This window comes from Ascaphus truei, chromosome 3, assembly GCF_040206685.1.
Source record: "Ascaphus truei isolate aAscTru1 chromosome 3, aAscTru1.hap1, whole genome shotgun sequence".
In the NCBI taxonomy this organism is placed as follows: domain Eukaryota; kingdom Metazoa; phylum Chordata; class Amphibia; order Anura; family Ascaphidae; genus Ascaphus; species Ascaphus truei.
The window spans coordinates 361,574,393-361,599,463 of record NC_134485.1 but is presented as its reverse complement, the minus strand read 5'-3'; the positions used below and the strand labels follow the sequence as shown (position 1 = coordinate 361,599,463).

At 40.8% G+C, this 25,071-nt stretch overlaps 1 protein-coding gene across 1 annotated transcript in view; it reads right to left on the bottom strand.

The window, feature by feature from the left end:
- Positions 1 to 1,662: 1,662 nt before the first annotated feature.
- SMAD9 (SMAD family member 9) overlaps positions 1,663 to 25,071 on the bottom strand; it is a 48,716-nt gene continuing 25,307 nt past the window's right edge. The window contains exons 2-7 of the mRNA XM_075592088.1: positions 16,699 to 17,300; positions 14,350 to 14,607; positions 9,316 to 9,420; positions 8,335 to 8,556; positions 3,792 to 4,048; positions 1,663 to 2,805 (exon numbers count right to left, since the gene is read on the bottom strand). Of these exons, the coding sequence (XP_075448203.1) occupies positions 2,662 to 2,805; positions 3,792 to 4,048; positions 8,335 to 8,556; positions 9,316 to 9,420; positions 14,350 to 14,607; positions 16,699 to 17,110 (1,398 nt within the window). The 5' untranslated portion in view covers positions 17,111 to 17,300 and the 3' untranslated portion in view covers positions 1,663 to 2,661. The remainder of the gene's footprint in view (positions 2,806 to 3,791; positions 4,049 to 8,334; positions 8,557 to 9,315; positions 9,421 to 14,349; positions 14,608 to 16,698; positions 17,301 to 25,071) is intronic.

Below are 25,071 nucleotides of genomic sequence, written 5' to 3'. Positions count from 1 at the left end.
GAACGAACTTTGTAAAATATTCTACATACTCTGATTGAATTAATGTTAAGCAAGGATCCACCTGAACGACCAATATGTCAGTCAGGGTGCAATAGGATAAGATGCAGTAGCAAAGAAGAGGTCAATTACTCCAAAGACGGAAGGGAGACTAGAAAACCCAGTAGCATGCACTCTCTACTCTGTCAAATGTGTGGAGATATTAACAGTAGTAAATATATATATATATATATATATATATATATATAGAGAGAGAGAGAGAGAGAGAGAGAGACTGATGAGAGAACAATACCACTCAGGGGTACTATATGCTAGTCGCACAAAGTCTGCCTGCTAGCCCCAGCACTCACGCCCCCCCTTCCTGTGAACCAGCGTCAAATGATGTCGCGGGTCATGTGACGTCACGTCATGTGACCCCGCAGCGTAATTTGACATGCGTTAACATGGTGGTATGTCACGTTATCCCACGGTGTTATTTGATGGCGCATTGCCATGGCGATACATACAGGAGCTGGCTGAATCTCGGTAAGTTGAGGTTGCAGAGGCCTTGCACGGTCCCCCGGCATTTCAGTTTAAATGCCTCGGGGAAGGTCACAGGGCCTCTGCAACTGCCACACCCCGTCCCCCCCAACAAAATCCCATGTGCCCCCCAGTTTGCACACCCTGCTAGTGAATAAAAGACCCTGAATGATAAACAGGCAATCTGATGAAGGGTAAAAATATCGTTATTGGTTTAAGAGAAATGTATAAAAAATATTGGCGCAAAAATAACTGAAAAGCAGGACCATTCAGAGAATGGTAATTAAAACTCCCGCAGCTGGAACAGACGGATCCTATGGGGTTATGACTGAGAACAGTCAAACACTAGAAAATACAATTCAATGAGACTCTCACCTCTGTGTTTTAAAGTATATGCCAAAGGTAGAGTGTGTATTCCACAGTACTAGTACACAAGAGTAATACTCACGGGTAAGTACTTTACTCAGCTGTGGAAGGGACCCATAGGTGGACTGGAAACGGCTGAAGTGAGGGTAGCGCAAACTAGCATACAGGGTCTGTGAGTCAGTTCTGGGTTAGACTAGATATCAGCAGAAAACAAATACCTGATAGTCAGGCAGATGTTAATGTATCGTGAGCAGCTACCGCAAATTGTACTTACTAAGTCTCCGTGATATGTGCGAGGTGAGCAGGTCTGGACGTTCCACCTCAGCAAACAGAGAGCGGGACAGATACTTATGGAGCAGGGGCAGTCACCAAATGATTCTCGACATCCGTGAGATCACTTGTGAAACAGGAGCGCCGTTGAACAACCCCTTACTGGCAGTCACTGTGAAGTGGTGGGAACTTACTTGGTCTGACATCAGCACATATTCTGACGTATGTTTCGCGATGGCGCTTTCTCAAGGGAAATACACCTGCACCGTTGCGAAACATACGTTGGGACAGTAAGGGGTTGTTCACCGGCGCTCCTGAGTGTTTCGCAAGCATCCTCGCGCAGATTGTTGCTGCTGTTCAATAAGCCTGTTGAGTGCCACAGGAATTTTCTACTTTACCTTTACAATTTTCAAACAATGATTTCTGTGTCAGTTTTGTGATCTCTCTTGTAAAGCTATATGCTATTTTCTATAGAATGCATAGATTTTGCAAGTAATGGAATAACGAATATTTAATTCATTTATTTTATTTATACAGTGCATACAACAACAGACATGGAAAAAGAGCATAGATATTATTTTTATCCCAAAGAGTTCACAATCTCATTTTGATACTAAAGGCACAGAACCATATAAAGTGCTGTGTCTGCCCAGATATATGGCTTTAGATGTCATCTCTGGTTTGTACCAAAAAGTTTACAACGTATGGTTTTGGGGTCCTGGACAAAGGAGATACACGTGCTAAATGATGCAGAGCTTTTGCGCACCTAAAATCCCATGGGACTTGAAAGTTCAAGTGATATAAATTCAGGACATAGTCAAGTGTGCTAAAGCTTAGCACCGCATAGTAACTTTGAGCAACAGTGCCCTGCCCAAGTGAGTTGATACTTCCTCTAGATTTGGCCGTTTAGCCATACTTTCACTCTCTAACGAGATAGAGCTGTAGTGGTTGTAATATAGGCCCCTCTGGCTCATTCTTTCATGTCAAAAGCAGCAATGTTCCCAAAATATTATTAAATGACGGTTTTTATCCACTGCAATATACAATACATAAATTTAAAAAAAAAACTATTTTGAAAGGTCAAGAATTAGATTGATAAGTGGCTAATTGTGTGGAGTCATCAGAGAAGACAAAGAAAGATAAAGAATATATCAAATTAACATAAAAAGCGTAGGTCATGTACCGTGTTTAAGTGCAATGAGTCTGAATATTTTTCATCTCTATCAGAGCGCCAATAATTCTTAGAAAAGTGAAGCTATATTCTGCCCTTTTAAGAACATTTATACAACCCCTGAAAACAATATTTGTGAGGTGCTCTCTCAATAGAAATAGTATGTATAATATATCAAAAACATACAACATGAACTTTACAGCATTATGTTTTCATCATATTACCTAGAAGCCACATTACACATACTGAAATATATGTATTTACAATACAAATAAGTCTTGAATGAAAAATTGATACTCTTTAAGCCACTGCCTGCAATAGCACCCTGGTGACGCCGATTAAGATACAGAAGAGATTGGGTTATGCGGTGAGCCCATCTGAGTCAAAACCTTGTCCAGCCATTGAAGGGGCCCATGTAGATGGATCTCGATCCAGCAAGGCGTACTTGTTACATCCTGCCGATGATACTCTGCTCCCCAGCCCTAAAATCATAGATATTGCAGTTTAGAATACAAAGGTTGCCTTCTGGCCAAACACAGCAAACCACTGCACTCTCATCTTGTCTTCCGGTCTCTGTATGTTTGTTAGCTACATCTGTACTTAGATCCTTATTCTATAAACTGCTTGGCATAGGAAGCCCCATCTACTTTCTGTGCAATAGCTATCACAGGTTAAAGTATAAGGGCATTGACTGCAATGGGAAATTTTGTCAGAAAATGGCCCAATTGGCCACTTTGGTGCATATAAAATAATCTCATTACACTATAAATTTAGGGCAAGCTATCCTTATTCCTCATGTTCACATTTATGTTTGTATTTTCTAGTGTCATATTTTGAAAATGCTTCATACACGGTTGGCACTATAACAATATACATAAACACATTCTGACTTATTTTGATTTACAACATTAATTCTAATCTGTAGCAACAAATAGTGCTTAAGCTATTTATGGGTAAATGGTTCAGTTCTATTAGGTATTCATAGCTGCAAGAACATATCATACACTCAAACACAATTGACAGTTTTTTAAAGGAACCCCTAATAATTTAATAAAAAAGGTTAACTGTTTTTTTTTCTGATCATGTAACCAACTACAACAACAAAAAGGTAATATTATTACATCAAAGCGACAAACATTACCCATAAATTCTGCTGTAGACTTTGTGTCATTTGCAATGTAATAAGAAAATTAAAGAACTCTAAAAGTTTATGTATATGAACACGTAATAAAAAGTGTTTATCTTTACGTTGCTTACTAAAAATGTGTTCCATGTTTAATTCCATTGGCAATTATGAGCAACCTACTAATGAATTCATAGCTAGTGAAATTGATCCATTTCAACATTCTGATTTAAGATCCCACGGTGCTCGAGTCAAATAAAAGAAAATAAATACACAACTGTTTTTAATTATAAGTTAACTTAAAGAGATACTTATGAAGAATAGGCCTTTTATAAAGACACTTACTTTAACAAAACTCATTCGAATTGTGCACATTTTGGTCAGCTCATACACCACCTCGAAACCTTGGTTAACCGACTGAGAAAGAAGCTGGGCAAATAGTTGGTTATTAAATATCTTGAGGCTGCAGCCACTGGGTATCTTACAGACAGTTGCCGGGTGGAAGCCATGCTGGTAATTGCAGTTACGACTCTGTACAAAAATGCTGCTGTCGCTCACACACTCTGCATAAACTTCTCCGCCAACATAATATAGATGAACTCCTGGGCAAAAAAAAAAAGAGGATAAAGATATTTAATTGTGTGCTTTATCATCTAGTCAATAGACTTAAAAATAGCTTAATATTTACCTCATGGTCTGCGATGGCAGAAAAATGTACGTGTAAAACACTCAGACAATTAAAGACGCGAGTGCTAGAACACATAGGGAACGTTAGGAATGTTGTTAACACACCTGTAGCAAGACACGTTACTGAATTCCATCAAGGAAATAAAAATGTGATGCACTTCGTCGCGATTGAATATGTCCCACGTAACCCGTGGGGTGGCAATTGGGACAAAAAACTGCTCCAGCTAGAAAGTCGCTGGATTTTCCAACTACAGACCCAGTCACCCTTTGGTCTAAACGAGGGATTTCTCTATTCTTCATACCTCTAGGAATCTATAGTTACATATTTTTTGTGATTATCAAGGTATCAGACACGTCTGCCCTATACTAACAAGGGCAGTAACCGAATGGACCTTGTTATATACGTGTACATATATACTGCACCGACACACTTTATTCGAGCAAATACCCGGTATGTACCTGGCAGATACCTGGAATGCGCCACTCCTAACCTCTGACAAGCCCCGTTGCATTTGCCTTCCCAGCCTGGGTTCATGCCTGGCTGATGGGCGGCTGATCTGTTAAATGATAATGATTAGGATTTAATAGGCTGCAATGATTTGCGTGTCTACCAGATGGCATAAATTCATGAATTGTAATGCAGTTTATATATATATACTGTGCAGTATTGCAGCCAGCGGGAATAAAATGCTTCAATCCCTGCTTGGAAAATAACTCAATGCACTCGGGCAGAAAACAGTCACAAACCTCAATACACCCGGGTATACCCGAATTCGTGGGACTAGCCGAGCTCGAATAAAGTGTGTCGCCAGTGTATATTTATGCATAGGTGTAATTATGTATAGACATTTATTCACTTTATGGGCTGTGTTTTGGGATCCAGGGATACAACTATAAGTAACACTCCGATCTGTATTGGCCATTCGGCGCAGATCGCATTAATGGATCACACACTCCTACACACTACATACCCCTATTTTGTGATTTTGGAGGTCCATTACGTATAAGTGTACTTTTTAGCTATATATTACAACACCACTATCTACTTGAGTCTGTACCTTGATAAGACAGATGTATAACCCTTTGTCCCTTGGGTTACTGTACCCCATGATTTTTTTCCCTTTAAGACCTACAGGTGCAGCCACCAGTATCCGATCCCTTACCTGGGTAAAAACGAAGGCATCTCACAGTAAATGCCTCTACATTTCTGTGAGATTCCTAATGGCCCATCGGATTAACACAGCAGGGGTCCCTGCAGTCTCATTCAGTTTGAATGGGACTGCAGGGACCCCCCGCTGTGTTAATTCGATGGGCCATTAGGAATCTCACAGAAATGTGGAGGCATTTACTGTGAGACTGCCCCAGAGTTTCCAGGGCACGTTATCTAATACTGCTGACTGCATCTGTATCATTAGTCCGGTATTTCTTATCCTATTTTATTTTATCATTGGTTTTGGTCCTATGCTCAATACTGCCCCTAATATTTTGGTTCTATTTATACCAGTATCGATGCTCGGTTGCTATTAGCGGGGAACTAGTCATGTTACAATACTGTAATATAAGTAATATATATACATATATTTGGTCTAGAATACGCTATCCCAATAGAAAAAGTGCGACCAGTGAAAGAGATAGGTGTCCGTGATATTGATCACCTCAGACGACCCAACCTGATTGGGCAAACATTGGATACTCTATTCATATTGGTTCATGCAGCAACGAGCCTCCGTTCACACAGAGGATAAATACTCACTAAAGGGAAGAGAATGGTAGATTCCTTCCCCTGAAGAAGCGTGGTGGACACGCGAAATATACGTCGGCAAAGTAGGACGTCACGGAGTAGCTGCAGTCCAGTTGAGTCCTAGCATTGTGGCTTGAATACCAGTTAACTTTTACTTTTTGGGTTCGCTAATTGCACATTATGTGTATATTTGGGTGGGTTGAAGTGATTTTCTAGTGTCTGCAATTTTTACTGAGGCGGAAGGCAGACAATAGTCGCTAACTGCACATGTTAAACAGCAGCAGTACATAGCTGTACATTTACCAAACAGAGTGCTTCTTTGTGAGGGACGTAATACAGTTTATGTATATGGTTTTTGCTATGACCCTAATTCCTACTTTAGTAGGCAATAAGCTGATATACGTTGCTAATTACACAGCACAGCAGTAACAGGCTATAGCTACATACTTATTAGACATAGTGTATCTTTATGAAGGACCCTCTGCTATAGTATCTAAATATATGAATACTGATACTATCTTTCTATGGGACATTAGAAATTTGCAGATACTGTTGCAAGCAAGTCTACACTGCTACGGTTCAAATCATGAGTCTGTCCAGATTAGGCATGGTATTCAGCGCTGAGGACCAGAAGCGGGTGCAGTCCCTAACCGGAACCTGTGTGTCCATCGGTAAAAAGACGCCTAGCTGGAGTGACGATCGGAGGTCTAACTTCACCTGTAATCAAACCTACCTTTCATCACGTTTGAAGTCTAGGGGGGTTATGCACTAAGCAGTGATAAGTGCTTTTAAGGGAGATAAATGCTTTTATAGCGCGATTCTGCGTTCTGTGAGATTCACAAAGCAGTGATAAGTTCTTTTAAGTAGCAATTATAGCAGGTTACTGCACTGTTATCACTGCTTTGTGAATCTTACAGCAGGCAGTATCAAGCTATAAAGGCAGTTATCTCACTTAAAAACACTTATCACTGCTTTGTGCATAGCACCCAGAAAACCCACTTATCACTGCTTAGTGCATAACCCCCTAGCTGTTCACCTTTCCCCCCCACTCCCCTCCAACCCCAAATCTAGAGCGGGTGCCTTCCTTGGAGTATTGGCATTCTCTACATTGTTTTACAAATAAGCAACTCTACAGGGAGCAGTCTGTGATCTGGTAACTGTATTGTTTCGAAAGCTGCATTGTTACTATATTTAAATTACGTTGTTACTTGGTTGTCTATTACCCTTGCTACTGCTTGAGCACTGCACAAGTTTGAAGTGCTTTTAAAGTTATTCAATATATTGATATTTTTCATAAATTCTAGTATGTGATTGCTTGAGCTGGTATTTTCTTCAATATTTCCAGTAGGGTTAATGCAGCAGGAGTCCCATTCAGAAGCAGGTACCCGTTGTGTTAATCTGTATGGGAAATGAGTGTACTGAGTTTTTGGGCGTGGGGAAGCTGCAATCGGCTGCAGTTTCCTTGCGCCCAAATTTCAAGTAAATGATACTCCATCTGTATACTCCAGGCAGATATCGGTGACAGCACCCGAGATACCTAGGAAATAAGCTAATTTAAATCATTTGAATATATTGAACATTTTCAAATGAGCATATTTCCCAGGTATCTGGAATATAGGTTTGTCTATTTGAAAGTATATAAATGTTTGGGTCCTCTCCTAAATTGGTTGTCCATTCGTCGGTCTCTTTTTCCTTCTTGCAAAAGCCCAATTCAGCCTCACCTGCGGGAGATGAGATTTAAGGGCAACCTGCAAAGTCGCCGCTTAATGAATAACCCATGAATATGTAATTTTGCAAGTTTGCTTCATTTGTATATAGCCCATGTTTGCATAGCAGAAACAAAATCTTGCACATAGACTGCAGCTGCTGCACGGTTTGAAGATAAAATCTTGATGAGTATAGAAAGATGCAAAGTCGGGGGAAAAGGTCAGTCTTCCCACGTAAATGCACTTATTGGCGTTTAATAAATAGGCCTCCTGGTCTCTAAAGTTAGACGAGACTGAAATATAAATATTTTTTTTAACGTTTGAATAGGTTTACAGGATTCATTTAATCTGTACCATCTTATTCAATAAGAAAAGAGTCTCATTGTCTATAATCAAGTGTTCTGTACCCTTTTGCAACCATATATTCCTTGATATATGTTGTAGTTTGCTTGCTGTGCAGAATTAGATTTTGGGGCCCATTTGAAAAGTTAAGAGACATATCTTGAATTCTAAAACAGAATCAAATGGAATTAATGATATTGCATGGTCTTCAGTTTGTATTCCATTGCATCTCCAAAATATATTGCAGACTAGGACACCACAAACAAGTTATAAGAGGATGTGAATGCAATGAAAATGATTAAATGACTAAATACATGTGTAGTTGAAGACACAAAAGATCTTCTAGTCCAGCTCTGTGTTAAACTTTACCAAAGTGCAGCTCTGTGTTAAACTTTACCAAAGTGCACCTCACCTTTTCCAATGTGCCTACGGGTGTTTTCTATGGTAGAGTTTCGGTTCACATTAGAAAGAAGTCCTAAGCAGAACCTATTCTTGTTATTGGAGGGATCTGTGAATCCATCAATGAGTACACTGCGGGACAACGTTTGGAAAGTCTCGCCCACCCGATTGTTGAGTTCATAGTAAGCAACAGAGCACCAATGCAAAGGTTCTTCATAGCAAACAGGGCGAAATTCTGAGAGAAGAAAGAATACAACAAAAAATCCATTGTTACTTAAACTTGATATTATTAAATAGCTAGAGGACTATGTATCAGATAAACTACAATATACAAGTTTTTAATAATATTTTTCTTCTTTTGTATCTGCAGCCCAAAAAAATGTAATACATTTAATATCAATTTTCTGGTTGGAATATACAAAGCGTTTATATAGCACTGTGCATATTTTTTTGCAGTAGAAGTACAGGCCTTGTATATGTTACAATATCATTTTGATGACTGAGCCATATGCAGATAGATTCTTGTGACATTAGGCCAGTCATTCTGATACTTGAATTCCAAGCAGGTTTACCTACTGTACTTCAATTGTAGGGTAATGAAAAATCAGCCTTCCATTTTTTTTGCCCATGGGTACAAGTTCGACCACCCCCTCCCCCCCCCCCCCCCACCCTTCACCAACAATAGAAATATGATAACTTTTTCAATACTCCTAGTAAAGCACTTTAACTGAGGTGTACAGGAAAAATATATAAGTGCAAAGAAAAACACCTTATACTGACACTCCTGACATCCCAAGCTGGTGGAAACAAGGCAAATCTGGAGCAAAGTTACATAGAGTCTAAAAAGATAATATTTTCTCTCTCTCCTTCTCAGTTCTGTTTAAAAATAGCTTTCAAGCATTTACCCCTCTAACCAGCAATAAAAAACCCTGTCTTTCTTCGGAAGTATATGCATATACAATGTCATAAAGGAGTGTGGCATCATTACATTTACCTCTGTTTGTCGCAGATAAGACAAATTGACAATCGGGAGAGTCCACAGAGAGTCTATTTTGGTTTCCATGAATCTCTGGTGCATTATACGGTGGAGGAGGTGTATCTGCAGCCCCAAAAAAAAATGTAATACATTTAATATAAATTTTCTGGTTGGAATATACAAAGCATTTAGATTTTCTGTTCATTGTATCTTTATCAAGTTTTAGGGACTTCAAATTAATATTTTTAGGCACGCACATTGCAATGATGGTGAAGAGTTTTAGGGGCACATTTATCAAGTGCTGGCATGGGTTATCACACTCGTTTTTGTGTTAACTTCCATTTAAGTCTGAAGGCGTTAACGGGTTGGATGGGTGCGATAATGATAACCCATACCAGCACCTAATAAATGTGCCCCTCTGTCCCAACTATCATTCACAGGATTTTTAATATAATTTTATAGATATATTATATTGATGATAGTGATGTAACAATAATAATAAATAAAGAATACACGTGCACTAAAATGCGATCCCTACACACCAAAAGGCATGCATGTTTAATGCAACACTGTAATGCCCCCCACTACTTTTGTAAGGACCCAGGAAAGCTGTCCCAACTCAATCCCACCACCCCCTCTCCCCCCCACACACACCCTTTTCCTCCCTTTTATCAGCCCTGCCTCTTATTGGTCACGCTCACAAACATTACTTTAGGTTAATGTGCCTGTGTGTTAGTCTTTGTGTGCGTGTGATTCTGTACAGGTCAGTGTTAGTGAGTGTCTGTGCAGGTCAGTGTGTCAGTGCTATGCAGGCCATTGTTAGTGAGTGTCTGTGCAGGTCAGTGTGTGTGTGTGTGTGTGTGTGTGTGTGTGTGTGTGTGCTGTGCAGGTCAGTGTGTGTGTGTGTGTGTGAGTGCTGTGCAAGTCAGTGGTTATGTGTGTGTGAGTGCTGTGCAGGTCAGGGTCTATGTCTGAGTACTGTGCAGGTCAATATGTGTGTGTGTGTGTGTGTGTGTGTGTGTGTGTGTGTGTGTGTGTGTGTGTGTGTGTGTGTATTGTTCAGGTCAATATCTGTATGAGTGAGTGTTGTGCAGGTCAGCGTCTGTGAGAGTGAGTGCTGTGCAGGTCAGTGTCTATGTGGGTATGAGCAAGTTAGTTTCTGTGCTGTGCAGATCAGTGTGTGTGTGTGAGTGCTATGCAGGTACGCTGTTGAGTGTGTGTGCGTGTGTGTCTCTATTTGTGTGTGTGTTAGTTCTGTGTGTGTGTGTGTGTGTGTGTGTGTGCTGTGTAGGTTAGTGTTTTTATGTGTGAGTGATGTTTAGGTCAGTGTGTGTGTGTGTGTGTGTGTGTTTGTGTGTGTGTGTGTGTGTTGTGTAGGTTAGTGTTTTTATGTGCGAGTGCTGTTTAGGTCAGTGTGTGTGTGTGTGTGTGTGTGTGTGTGTGTGTGTGTGTGTGTGTTCTGTGCAGGTCAGGTCATTATCTGTGAGAGTGAGTCCTGTGCATATAAGGCTGGGGCCATGGTGCCTTCGCCCATGCGGAGGCTGGTCAGTGAGCGGTCGCTTACCTGGCCATGGTGGATGGGCCGTTGGGGCATGCCTAGGGGCGTCACAGAGCAGGTTCGTCCTCATCGAGCGAACTGCTCACATGACCGGCCTGTCGCACCAAGAAATCAGTTTGAACTGATTTCTTGCGCAATGTGCGCCCCCTCCCGCTTCTGCGCGCACGCCGCATGCATGCGAATACTGCTTTAAGGCAGTATATCAGTAGTTATGTGTGCTAGTGCTGTGCAGGTCAGTATCTGTGAGAGTGAGTCCTGTGCATATCATTAGTTATGTGTGTGAGTGTTGTGCAGGTCAGTATCTGTGATAGAGAGTACTTTGTAGGTCAGTGTGAGAGAGTACTCTACAGGTCAGGGATTGTGTGTGAGTGTCTGTATGTGTATGAGTGCTGTGTAGGTCAGTGAGTGTGTTCAGGTCAGTGTGTGTGTGTGTCCAATTCACAAAGTAGTGATAAGTGCTTATAAGTGCGATATATACCTTTATAGCGCAATACTTCCTGCTGTGCGATTCACAAAGCAGTGATAACAGTGCAGTATCGCGCTACAATGGCTTTTTATCACCAAAAAACTGTCAGTAATTAAAAAAAAGTACAATCGGGCAAAAAGTAAGCGCTATTCACAAAGCAGGGGTCCCCGGGTGGTCCCCACGGGTGTCTTGGGGTCCTCGGGTGGTCCCCACAGGTGTCTGGAGGCCCTCAGGTGGCTCCCGCTGGTGTCCATGGGTCCCCGCTGGCCTGCGGTACCAATCCTGTGCCCAAAAAATGTTTCCCCAATACTTTGAAATAAATACACCTCCTTCCCCTTAACACATACAGTACAGAAATGGGCGAAATTACTATTATCCAGATATGGAGGAAGGTGGGTTAACCCCTTAATTACTATAGCGGTTACTAACCGCTAAGGTGATGAAGGGGTTAGGGGCCATAAGATTGTATTTTTTATTGTATTGTTTCTGGCAACGGAGGACATGGACGGTGATGAGGATGAGGACGGCCTTCATTGTGGCAGGCTGGCAGAGGTGAGTACAAGTTTTATTTACTTTATTTCTGCTTGTTAATGTTTTGTTTTAAATGGGAAATCTGGATAGTAGTAATTTTGCCCATTACTGTACTGTATGTGTTAAGGGGGGGTGGGGGGCAGGAAGGGGGTGTATTTTTGTTGGCAAAAAAACCCTTTGGGCACAGGATTGGTACCGCAGGCCAGCGCGGACCCTCGGACACCCAAGGAAACAACCCATGGACCCCCAGACACCCGCAGGGACCACCCGAGGACCCGCAGACACCCGTGGGGAGAATCCGAGGACCCCAGACACCTGTGGAGACCACCTGGAGACCCCAGACACCCACAGGGACCACGTGGAGGCCTGCGGACACCCACGGGGACCACCTGGAGGCCCACAGACACCTACGAGGACCACCCGATGGCCCCCGGACACCAGAGTAAAAGTAGCAGTCTAAATACTGAGTTATGGCTATCACGGTGCCACACTATCTAAGGATTCTAAGTGATCACACAGCGATACATTTCTCAGCCACGTTACCCAACCAAACAGACCAACAATATATCTGTTTGGTGGTGGGGGGTGTCCTAGCAACAGGAGCCAGACCACTATTTTGGGGGGGAAATTATTTTCTAGACAACAGACATCAGCCAACTGAATCTATTCTCTGTGCAGCTCTAGTGTATCACCCCTGTTACTAAAAGTGGGATGATACACAGAGGTTAGATTAACTGCTCAATGTGCTATGCCTTACTTGAAGCAATAGTACATAGAGTCAAGTAACAGTTTGTATCTAAATTTATATACAGAGTAACGGCTATGGGAATATCTTTGTGCCACACTACCCAAGTATTCCTAGTGATCACACAGTGATACATCTCTCTGCCTAATATACTGTTACCGACCAAACAATATATCTGTTTGGTGGTAGTGGGGGGGGGGGGGGGAGGTGATCCTAACATCAGGAACCTACCCACTATTTTGGAAAAAAAAGTATTTTCTAAATAAAAGGCACCAGCCAACTCAATATATTCTCTGTGCAGCTCTAGTGGTTCACCCCTGTTACTAAACGTGGGATGATATACTGTACAGAGCTTAGATTAACTGCTCAATTAACACAAGTCTCCACCAAGGGACACCTCCTCTCTCAATTAAGTGTAAATCCACCTGTAAATTTAAGTTTAAATAAGAGACATACAGTACTATACTCGTGGTATACACATTTAAGTTAGCGTCCTAATACATACACGCCTACCCCCATTTTCATTTGTTTTTTACTTTTCTTTTTTTCTGTGTCGTTGTTCTTTATCCCAAACATTACATTTCTTAAATTGAATAATAAAATATATTTCTTACTCTGTTAAGGGTGTTTTCTAGTGCAGCACAAAGGAATTATATCTTTCCTCATTCAATATGTGGTGAATGTACAAGGTGTGTGCATGTGCTTATATGTTTATGGTGCCTGGATATGTGATATCAGGGCCAATAGGATACATTTGCTCCCCAGTTAAAAATCTGCCAGTCACTGGTATTTAAAAATGTAAGATTTGCACTGCAAATTTTGATCTGAAAGGATGGGCAGGCTTACGGGTTCAAAATCCAAACTGCAAAGTTCATTCGGCAGTTTAAGTTGAACTTCAAAAAAGATTTTCGAATACGAGCAAAATTCGAGCCAAACCCTCCCCACCCCCTCAAAACTGGACAAACTGTTGAGTTACCAAACTAAAAAAAGAAAAGCTAAATTGTTTCCTGCAGGTTTGATTTTTCCATAATTCATAAATAAATAAATTAATCGAGTTCAAGCAAAATTAAAATCAAATATTTTTAGACCCAAAATACCAGTGAGAATTCCCACCCTTACTAAAAGCCTGACCGTGGGAAAAAACAAACTGAAAAGGAAAGGCAGAGAAAGTCATATGGTTCCAGTGAACAGGGATGAGTTACTGGGCTTGTCTGTATTTCACTTAATGTCTAAGGATCCATGCAGTTGCTCTCCTTGCATCTGCATGCCATCTGGTAAGCTGGTTATACAAATAAATCATCCAAAAAAATGTATTGTGTATGAGTTTGGAACGTAACTACAAAGAAGTATAATATGTTATACATGTGTTTTGGTTCTCTGGGGGAATGTTTACCTGGGAACCAAGAATTTTGATGCAAGACAGATAATATCAATTATCTATTTGCCTTTTATTATCATATATGCCTATAATTAACTTATCTGTGGACATGGATATAATATGTTCTGAAATACATTGTGACATGATTTCCAATGAAAGCACAAAATGCATTCAGTACATGATTAAAGACTAACAGTAAAGATGATTATCCCATTTAAGTTAAATTGCAATAAACAGTGAACGTGTTGCCGGTACCATAGCTGCTAGTGACTGATAATCTAAAAAGTATTAAAATAGTAAGAAATAATATACATATATAACTCAAAACAATGTCAAGTTGCGAGTGACCAATGCATCGAACTGTAACTTCTGACCTGTGATCTGGTATGGACTTCCTGGGTCAGAAGAGCTTCTTGGAGAATCGGGGTAGCCAATGGTGTTTGGTGATTGAGGGAAGATGTTGTTGGATGAGGAAGAGAATGGAGTGCACGTTGGTTGCTGGAAAGATTCAGGAATTGTGGCATTGTGTGGCATTAGTGGTTCGCTGTTGAGGGAGGTATTCCGGAACTTGGCTAGCAGGCTGAGCTGTGGGTTAAACTCACTGTGCCTTGGAACTAGTACTGGTGGTAATACTAAAATAATACACAAATAATAAAATGCATTACCATCTTCAATTTTTTTTCATTGTCTTTTCTAATCACAGACAAACTTTGTCATACAAAAAAAACATTTAGTTGTAACATGACTGAAATTCTGGCAAAAATTCAGACTTTGCCTCATTATTTAAATTTTGTAACCAGGATAAAAATATTACGTGGTAAAAATGACTCCCTTTTCCAACATGGGTACTTGTAACACACGTCTGTGCAAAATCTTCACAAATGATTGGAAAATGTCAATTTTTTTTTTGCAAAAAAGTTTGCCCTCAAAAATTAGCCGGGACCCTGATGTGTAAGGTCCCATCGGTAAATCATGTGGCCCATTTATTTGTAATAAAATTAACGAAAACATTGACAAAAATAGTGAGATTTTGCATCTACCTGCGATATTTTGAAAAAGTTAGAAAAAGGGGCGCAAAAAATTGCCAACTAAAACAGGACCAGAACACACATCTCTAACACCTTCTAACAAAATAGAAATAAATATAAGAAACAGGAGTCACTATGAAAAGCATAAAAATGGCATGTTATGGTGACAACAAAAATGCCTTTTTCAAAATTGACTACAATATATGCATATCAGGCAATGCATATACCAATTGATGTGTGTCATGTACACCAAAGGTTCACAACCATATCTTTTTCTGTATCGTCATAAGACCAGAATTCTCCTTAGCTCAAAATGTTACAGGTGTAAGATGCAGACAATAAATTCACATTTTAACATGAACACTGCTATTGCACAAAATTAGCTAACGTATTTAAAAGTACATTTCAATTCCCTTGGGAATGGGTTACATAAGCAAAACTTGACAGCACCACATTTTTTAACAATGCTTTGTGTTTTTTGGATACATATTAGGGGCTTCTAATCAAATGAGAGCTCAACAGGGAGCAATATTCCACAAATGTTACCGGAAAAGTACAATTTAGAATGGCATTCCTCAAACTGTTTTACATTCAGCTATGAATTATACTTTGCACTGCATGCTAGCAGAATAAGTAAAAGTGATACATAGTAGTAATTACATATCGCTGTACCCCAATTGTACCACACTACAAAATATGTTGGCGCTTTACATATAAATGATAATAATAATATTACTGATCGTAATAGTGTCACGACACAATGAGAATGGTGACAGTTTTTGTGGAGTTGGGAAAATGTTGTTCCCAAGTACTTCTTCTGGTTGGTTGGATAGTGAAATATTAATACATTAGCACTTGAATGAAAGATAATAAAAGTAAAGCTGATTATGAGATTTTTGCCATGTCAAGGCAGAAATCATCAGTGAGGCTTCAGCACAATGCTGAAATGATTCCTCTCTAGGGGGCCTATTTTCGTAGCTACGAAGTTGCCATTGCCGAACCGCGCAGTTTGGCACGTTCAGAAGAAGTGAAATGAAATGTGAGAAAGAACCCTGTTCTATACTGTAAATCTCATCTTCTAAACCGCGTCGACAAAAAGTGACAAGCCGCACGGTTTAACAGACAAAAGGACCGGGGTTGTACTTGCTTTAGGAGCAGAATGACCTGAGGTGGTGCTAACTCCATCCCCCGTCTGACTTATTGGTTTCACTCTCTCAGTGAAACCTATATTTCAGGCTCTGGGTGTAACTTGCAATACCAATCTCGCCACCCTGGAGGTGGCGTGCAAAACATGAAGTGGTTTGCATAACATAGCTATGAGCATTGCACTTGTCATAAAAAAAATGCAAGTTGGAGGCTTTTTTGACAAACCGACGGGAATGGCAGAGCCGGTGTGAAACGGCTTCTAAAAAAAGCCTTTTAGACACAGATTGGACACGTGAGAAGGGCTTACAGAATAGCAAAGCAAGCCAATCCGATCGGAAAGGGCACTTTAGAAGCGGTTTATCACACTTCAGAGCTACAGGCATAGGCTTTTAAGTCTTAGTTTTCAGCACAGGTGTTTAGTTTTCATAAAAATGAGACATTGAATTATGATACAGTTTGTTTTTAAGTACCAACTTACTATATGCACAAAATGAAACTCTAAAAAAATAAAAAACGTTTATAAAAAGCATTTGATGGTTTCCCTGTTACCTGGAGTTTCCACTCGACGGTAATGATAGGGATTTATGCACACATCCTTCTGTTTTGATCCAAATGGGAACTCGCAGCATTCAAGTGGTTTTAGCTCATGATGAGACTGCAAATCCGGCCACCGCCAGACTCTGCAGTAGATGACATGAGGGAGACCCTTGCGATGTGATACTTGCAACCTCCCATCCAGTGAACGAGGGATCGTGACACATTTACTAGACTGACCAGGGGAACTTAAAGCCTTCTCTAGGTCTTCCATTGCCCCCTTCTTCTTCTTGAGTTTTTTCACAAGTGAATCCACTGCCTTTTCTGCCCATTTTTCCTCTTCGTCTCCTTGCTTCCAGCCCAGCAGCCGTTTCACTGCCGGGCTAGTAAAGGAGAACAAGGAACTGATGGGGGTGCTGGAGTGCATAAGAGCTGGTAATGTCGCTTGAAAGCTTTATGAAGATAGGTCTTCCGTATAGCCCGGTAAGACTTGGTGCCAGTAGAATTAGGAGGGCCTCTTCCACACTTTGTGAAACATTGATTTTTCAAATCTGTGATTTTTTTTGGAGTACGTCTTTATAAACCAAGCAATTGTCTGAGAATGTGTCCGGTCTGTCCTGGTAAAGAAATATTAGTTGCAATTAGATTTGTGAAGCTTTCACTTTATATACAGATAAATAGCGTTATCACTCTAAACCCTTAAATTAACCATTTAACTTTGTGTTTTAAGGAAAATGAATGTTCTGTGTATTACTCTGTTAATTAACGTAAAAGAGGAACAAACAAATAATTTATCTGTTAATTATAGGATCCATAATTCAATTTTATCACATAAAAAGATTAGAAAAGATTGTTAAAAAAAAACATTCAAAACATTTGGATATAATGAGGGCAGTTTAAAACATGATTGAAAATACTTATCCTTGTCTGATATTTTTAAATACATGACGATCACCTACATTTAAACATGCGTATAAAGTATCTGTTAGGGAAACCGAACTCAATGTATCTGTATATTCTGGTCGCCACTTACTGTTGTTTACCAGTGGTGTCCTGCAAGCACACTCTTATGTAGAATCAATTTAGCAACAGAAAGCCATTGCACACTGGGATTGTGGTGCCACATTAGCTAAGATGTTTTCTTTTAATAAGTCATTAGTGTATTAAATGTCACCTGGCAAATATAGAAAATGGTGATCCTTCACACAGTTAACTTCAGACACATTAACCTCTCCCTTCATTATACATCTGGCCTTTAACCAAGGGGGCACTCATTGTTATTCTACTAACGGGGCAGCCGTAATATAGGATTGAACCTGTTTCTAAATTTCAGGCATATACAGTACCTTCAGAGTATTTACTCAAACTCCCCTCCTCAGGGAGGATAAGGGAAGTCTCTGACCCATAAATGTATTCTTCCCTTTAGTTTTGACCCTTATACTGGGGCAGTCTTCAACTTAACACTGTACTGCAGCACTTTCAGCAGGAGTTTTAACAAAACACTAGACCTACATAACAGCTCTACAGGCAGCACAAGGCAGTGATTGACTACATTGTGGAGCATGCCAAGCTTGTAGTGGTGGCTTACTGGTTTCTCAACCAGTCACATCTTGTAGGAGGCAAACATAGGAAAAAAAAGCTTATGTGTACAGTACAGTACTCAAAACTACAGTATATGACACTTGTATTGATAGTGATGGGGATTGTAGGGATACAAGTATGCACAAACCCAAACAATAATACATTGAAATAAATAAATGAATGATTTAATCAAACCAATCATAAATAGAATTAAATATGGAAAAATAATAAAATGAAATCAAAATGAGGTAAAGGAGCATATGGTGAGTATTAGGGTGGCAGTAGTGGTATTATGTCAAACAAATCCTCCATGGAATATGATTGACTTGTGCTGCTCTTGTAGGAAGGTGATCCTGGCACCAGCAGAAGGAGAGATGGGTCTAGGACAAGAGTACAAACAAGCAATCTCTTTTTAACTTTTATCCTTTATACCATTTTTTATATACATATTTTATATATATATATATATATATATATATATATATATATATATATACATATACATATATACATACAGTGGTTGACAAATCACCAAAAAATCTACTCGCCACACAAAAAAATCTACTCGCCACCTAGTACCAAACGTGTGCTGCTTGGGCCAATATTTACTCGCCCGGGGATTAAATCCACTCGCCCGGGGCGAGCAAATGTATAGGTTTGTCGAACACTGTATATATATATATTCATTGTTATTCCTCTGGATCAATTTTATACTGTACAGTATATTGGTTGGGGGGGGGGTTGTCATTTATTTTTTTCATTTTTATTTTTACATCTTATTTGCAAATATTTTAATCTCCAATTTCCAAATATGTGACTTCTGGTGATTTTTTTAAAAACTCAAATTCATGAATGTTCAAAAATGTCCCAAATGTCATATTTGCGGCAAGTAAAGGGAAACCGAACTCAATGTATCTGTATATTCTGGTCGCCACTTACTGTTGTTTACCAGTGGTGTCCTGCAAGCACACTCTTATGTAGAATCAATTTAGCAACAGAAAGCCATTGCACACTGGGATTGTGGTGCCACATTAGCTAAGATGCTTTCTTTTAATAAGTCATTAGTGTATTAAATGTCACCTGGCAAATATAGAAAATGGTGATCCTTCACACAGTTAACTTCAGACACATTAACCTCTCCCTTCATTATACATCTGGCCTTTAACCAAGGGGGCACTCATTGTTATTCTACTGAACGGGGCAGCCGTAATATAGGATTGAACCTGTTCCTAAATATCAGGCATATACAGTACCTTCAGGGTATTTACTCAAACTCCCCTCCTCAGGGAGGATAAGGGAAGTCTCTGACCCATAAATGTATTCTTCCCTTTAGTTTTGACCCTTATACTGGGGCAGTCTTCAACGTAACACTGTACTGCAGCACTTTCAGCAGGAGTTTTAACAAAACACTAGACCTACATAATTTAGGAAGGACCCTAAAATAACTATCTACAGTATTTTAGGTGGATTAAACTCTTTTTTTACAAGCTCCTAACTCATCCTTTCCTTTGATATGAAACGGTATTACTCATAAATAACTTTTATGTCAGGGAGAATAAATAGAGGCATAATTCATTTCCTATGATTCTGTCACAGGTCTTATGTCCTCCTAATAACCTGAACACATAATTATGATTATAGGCTATAATATCAGTAGTAATATTAGTAGCCCTGAGAGGATGGGCTATATAAGACACTTATAAAGGATGGTACATGTTACAGAGACTGAAACAACGGAATCACTCGCAGTATCAAGCAGTGGTAATCTTTTCCAGTCACATCAAGACAGTTGACTATGTACAGTGACTGCTTGTTTGCTCAGCGCATTATCATCACATCTATTATTTTCATTTAAAAAGTAATGGACAAATAACTTATTTAAATAACCATAAGAATTACCATTATTTAACGTTATTCAGACTTTGATCCAGAAAGTATACATTTGATCAAGGGCACTGTTTACCATAATGCTTCTTTTCTGTGACTAGGACTTTCCCAGTAATGTTATTCAGGAGCTACCAAAAAACAAGTGATGTGCATCTGACTCAGCTAATCCACTGTTTCAAAATGTAATTTATCCTTACAGCAAAAAATATATAAAAGACTACTAGATAATTTGTTGAATATGCAAATATTTTAAGTTTCAGCTCTGAGAAATACAGCAAATATGTATTTCTTTACAGGATACTCATACATAAATGCACAGTCACCATCACTGGTTTGTTGTCTGTGTTAAGTATTGCTCACAAAGCATGAAGAAGTGTAATAATTTTTGTATGCATTGTAGGGATCAGGAAACGTCATTATACTGGATATTCGTTGAAAGGTTTGCAGCAATAGTATTGGAGAATCCATAAAAAGGGTTAATCTTCAAAATAGAAAATCTCTCTACCAAGTATTTCATTTGCAAATTTACAGAAGCAATTGTGCAGATTATTTGAAGGATTAGTAAAATATTTAAGATAAAATTACATAGCTAAGTGCATTTGGCATTAGAAGAATGTGGAGATGCAAGAAAAGAATGTAAATATTTAATGAACAATACCACAACAGCTTTTGAATACATATTAAAGGAGCAATCCTCCCAACATTAATATATATATTTTAACAGGATTAGAACCGGGGTTCGGGCTGGTCTGGGTGGCAGTGGGCCAATTTCCCTCTGGGCCACCATTTTTTTTCCGGTATTTGTGCAAACTAAGCAATCTACCAAACCAGCAAGCAGCAGGATACATGGGAATTGTTAATAAGAGTCAGCTCTCCTCTCTCTGAGCTGCTTCTTCCTTCTGCATTGCTGGAAGTGAGAAAGAGAGATTCCTACAGAATGCAGCCTTAGTCCTGCTGTGGGGCAGCTTCCACCTTAGCTACGTTTTAACCATGTAATGAGGAACATGTGGGCAGTGAGAGACATTGGACACATGGAAAAAACACTGTGGGGAGAGAGACACAATGTAGTGTTCATATGAAAGAGACACAGAAAGAGAGACAGTACAGTGAGTCAGACTGGTCACATGAAGGATACAGTGCTGGGAGAGAGACATATGGCGCAGGGACAGAGAAACTGCAGGGAGAGAGATATGGTATTTCTACTGATAGGGGCATCACAGATCACACAGGAGATAAACATGACAGAAGTGATAGGGTAAGTATACAGGGACACAGATGCATAAGGCCCGTAATATAGTGGGCGCGCGCGCCTATGTGAACGCTCGTGAACGTGACGCACACTTTTTGTGTGTACGGTCCATGTTGCTGTGAGCGACACACACACACATACTTTACGTTATGGATATGAGACTTTATAAACAAATGTTGTACATTTGATACAGCTTACTAACTTACTAACAGTGATGGCATGAAAGCAGCAACTCTTAAAAAATGTTGAAAGCAGCAGGAAGTTTACATACATATACACACACACACACACACACACACACACACACACACACACACACACACACACACACACACACACACACACACACACACACACACACACACACACACAGTTACTAACTAACTAACAGTGATGGCATGAAAGCAGCAACTCTTAAAAAATGTTGAAAGCAGCAGGAAGTTTACATACATATATACACACATACACACACACACATACACATACATATATACACACACATACACACATAAATAAATACATACACACACACATACATACGCACATACACACACACATACATACATTGCAGACTGAGCGGTAGCGGTGCAAAATCTTACTTTTCACAGTCTTCCCCCCGATCAGCCGGCTCCACGCTCACTGCCGTGCGCGTGCGCGGCTCTAGTATAGGACGGTTGGCTAACCACAGCCAACTATAAGTGCCGCGCGCGGCTCAGCAAGTGCGCCCACTATATTACGGGCCTAAGACAGATGAAAGGCATGAGGCACATACAAGAGAGACAGAGAAAAGACACAGGGTAAGACAGAGAGACACAAGAGAAACAGAGAAAAGACACAGGGTAAGACAGAGAGACACAAGAGAGACAGAGAAAAGGCACAGGGTAAGACAGAGAGACACAAGAGAGACAGAGAAAAGGCACAGGGTAAGACAGAGAGACACAAGAGAAACAGAGAAAAGACACAGGGTAAGACAGAGAGACACAAGAGAGACAGAGAAAAGGCACAGGGTAAGAGAGAGACAGAAGTATAAGGCTTTGTCCATAGTAGGCGCTCGCAACTGAGCGTGTGACGTCACGCATGCCTATACTTGCGAGATCTGTGTCCTGCTGGGTTGCGTGGTGGAGGGTGTGGCGAGGGCATGCCATGGGGCGTGCCAGTGACATCACATAAGTGGTTCACTCTCATTGGCTGAACCGTGCACGTGACCCAGCCGTCGTGCGGCAAATTCAAACCAGGTTGTCTCGCCACACATCGGCTGCCTCGGTGCTCACGTGCAAACTATGGACACGCGCATTAGCCTCCATTGGTTTGTATTTGGCATGAGCTCAGTCGCTCGCACCATCAGATCCACTATGGAGGAGGCTTAAGTGAGACACAGGGCATATGGTAGAGAAATATGTGGATCAAAGGGAGAAACACAGTTAAAGGGGAGATAAATAATAATAATTGGGGCAAGATATGTGGCAGAGTAGTGGTGTGTAATGGGGAGAAACACATTTGAGGAAGAGGTACAGTCATTCATTGGAGGCCCAAGAGAGTTCTACTGCACTCTACCTCCTTCTCCAGCCTTAGGGCTGTTATATAGTGCGGCCGCGTGCTACGCCGTGCGCGCGCACGGCATTTATAGATGGCTGTGGTTAGTCAGCCCTTCTATACAAGGGCCGTGCGCGCGCACACAGCAGGGAGCGAGGAGCCGACAGACAGCGGGGAAGAGAAGGAAAATAAGCTTTTCGCGCTGCTACCGGCGCTGAATGTATGTATATGTGTGTGTGTATATATGTATACATGTGTATGTGTGTGTGTATTTATGTGTGTATTTGTGTGTCTGCACAAATGTAATAAATATTTTATTTTTACCAGTGTGTTTTTTTTTAAAAATAAATAATAAATTACACATACACACACACACATATATATATATACATACACATACATTACACACACACACACACACACACACACACACACACACACACACACACACACACACACACACACACACACACACACACACACACACACACACACACACACACACACACACACACACCACACACACACACACACACACACATACACACACACACATACACACATAAATAAATACATACACACACACACATACATACGCACATACACACACACATACATACATTGCAGACTGAGCGGTAGCGGTGCAAAATCTTACTTTTCACAGTCTTCCCCCCGATCAGCCGGCTCCACGCTCACTGCCGTGCGCGTGCGCGGCTCGAGTATAGGACGGTTGGCTAACCACAGCCAACTATAAGTGCCGCGCGCGGCTCAGCAAGTGCGCCCACTATATTACGGGCCTAAGACAGATGAAAGGCATGAGGCACATACAAGAGAGACAGAGAAAAGACACAGGGTAAGACAGAGAGACACAAGAGAGACAGAGAAAAGGCACAGGGTAAGACAGAGAGACACAAGAGAAACAGAGAAAAGACACAGGGTAAGACAGAGAGACACAAGAGAGACAGAGAAAAGGCACAGGGTAAGAGAGAGACAGAAGTATAAGGCTTTGTCCATAGTAGGCGCTCGCAACTGAGCGTGTGACGTCACGCATGCCTATACTTGCGAGATCTGTGTCCTGCTGGGTTGCGTGGTGGAGGGTGTGGCGAGGGCATGCCATGGGGCGTGCCAGTGACATCACATAAGTGGTTCACTCTCATTGGCTGAACCGTGCACGTGACCCAGCCGTCGTGCGGCAAATTCAAACCAGGTTGTCTCGCCACACATCGGCTGCCTCGGTGCTCACGTGCAAACTATGGAAACGCGCATTAGCCTCCATTGGTTTGTATTTGGCATGAGCTCAGTCGCTCGCACCATCAGATCCACTATGGAGGAGGCTTAAGTGAGACACAGGGCATATGGTAGAGAAATATGTGGATCAAAGGGAGAAACACAGTTAAAGGGGAGATAAATAATAATAATTGGGGCAAGATATGTGGCAGAGTAGTGGTGTGTAATGGGGAGAAACACATTTGAGGAAGAGGTACAGTCATTCATTGGAGGCCCAAGAGAGTTCTACTGCACTCTACTTCCTTCTCCAGCCTTAGGGCTGTTATATAGTGCGGCCGCGTGCTACGCCGTGCGCGCGCACGGCATTTATAGATGGCTGTGGTTAGTCAGCCCTTCTATACAAGGGCCGTTCGCGCACACACAGCAGGGAGCGAGGAGCCGACAGACAGCGGGGAAGAGAAGGAAAATAAGCTTTTCGCGCTGCTACCGGCGCTGAATGTATGTATATGTGTGTGTATATATGTATACATGTGTATATGTGTGTGTATTTGTGTGTCTGCACAAATGTAATAAATATTTTATTTTTACCAGTGTGTTTTTTTTTTTAAATAAATAATAAATTACACATACACACACACACATATATATATACATACACATACATTACACACACACACACACACACACACACACACACACACACACACACACACACACACACACACACACACACACACACACACACACACACACACACACACACACATATATATCTATATATACTACCATCACAGCTCACAGCATACACACAGTACCATCACAGCTCACAGCATACACACAAAAAGCATGCGGCACGTGCACGCACCTTCGAACAGGCGCGCGCGCGCACGGCCACACACACTATATAACAG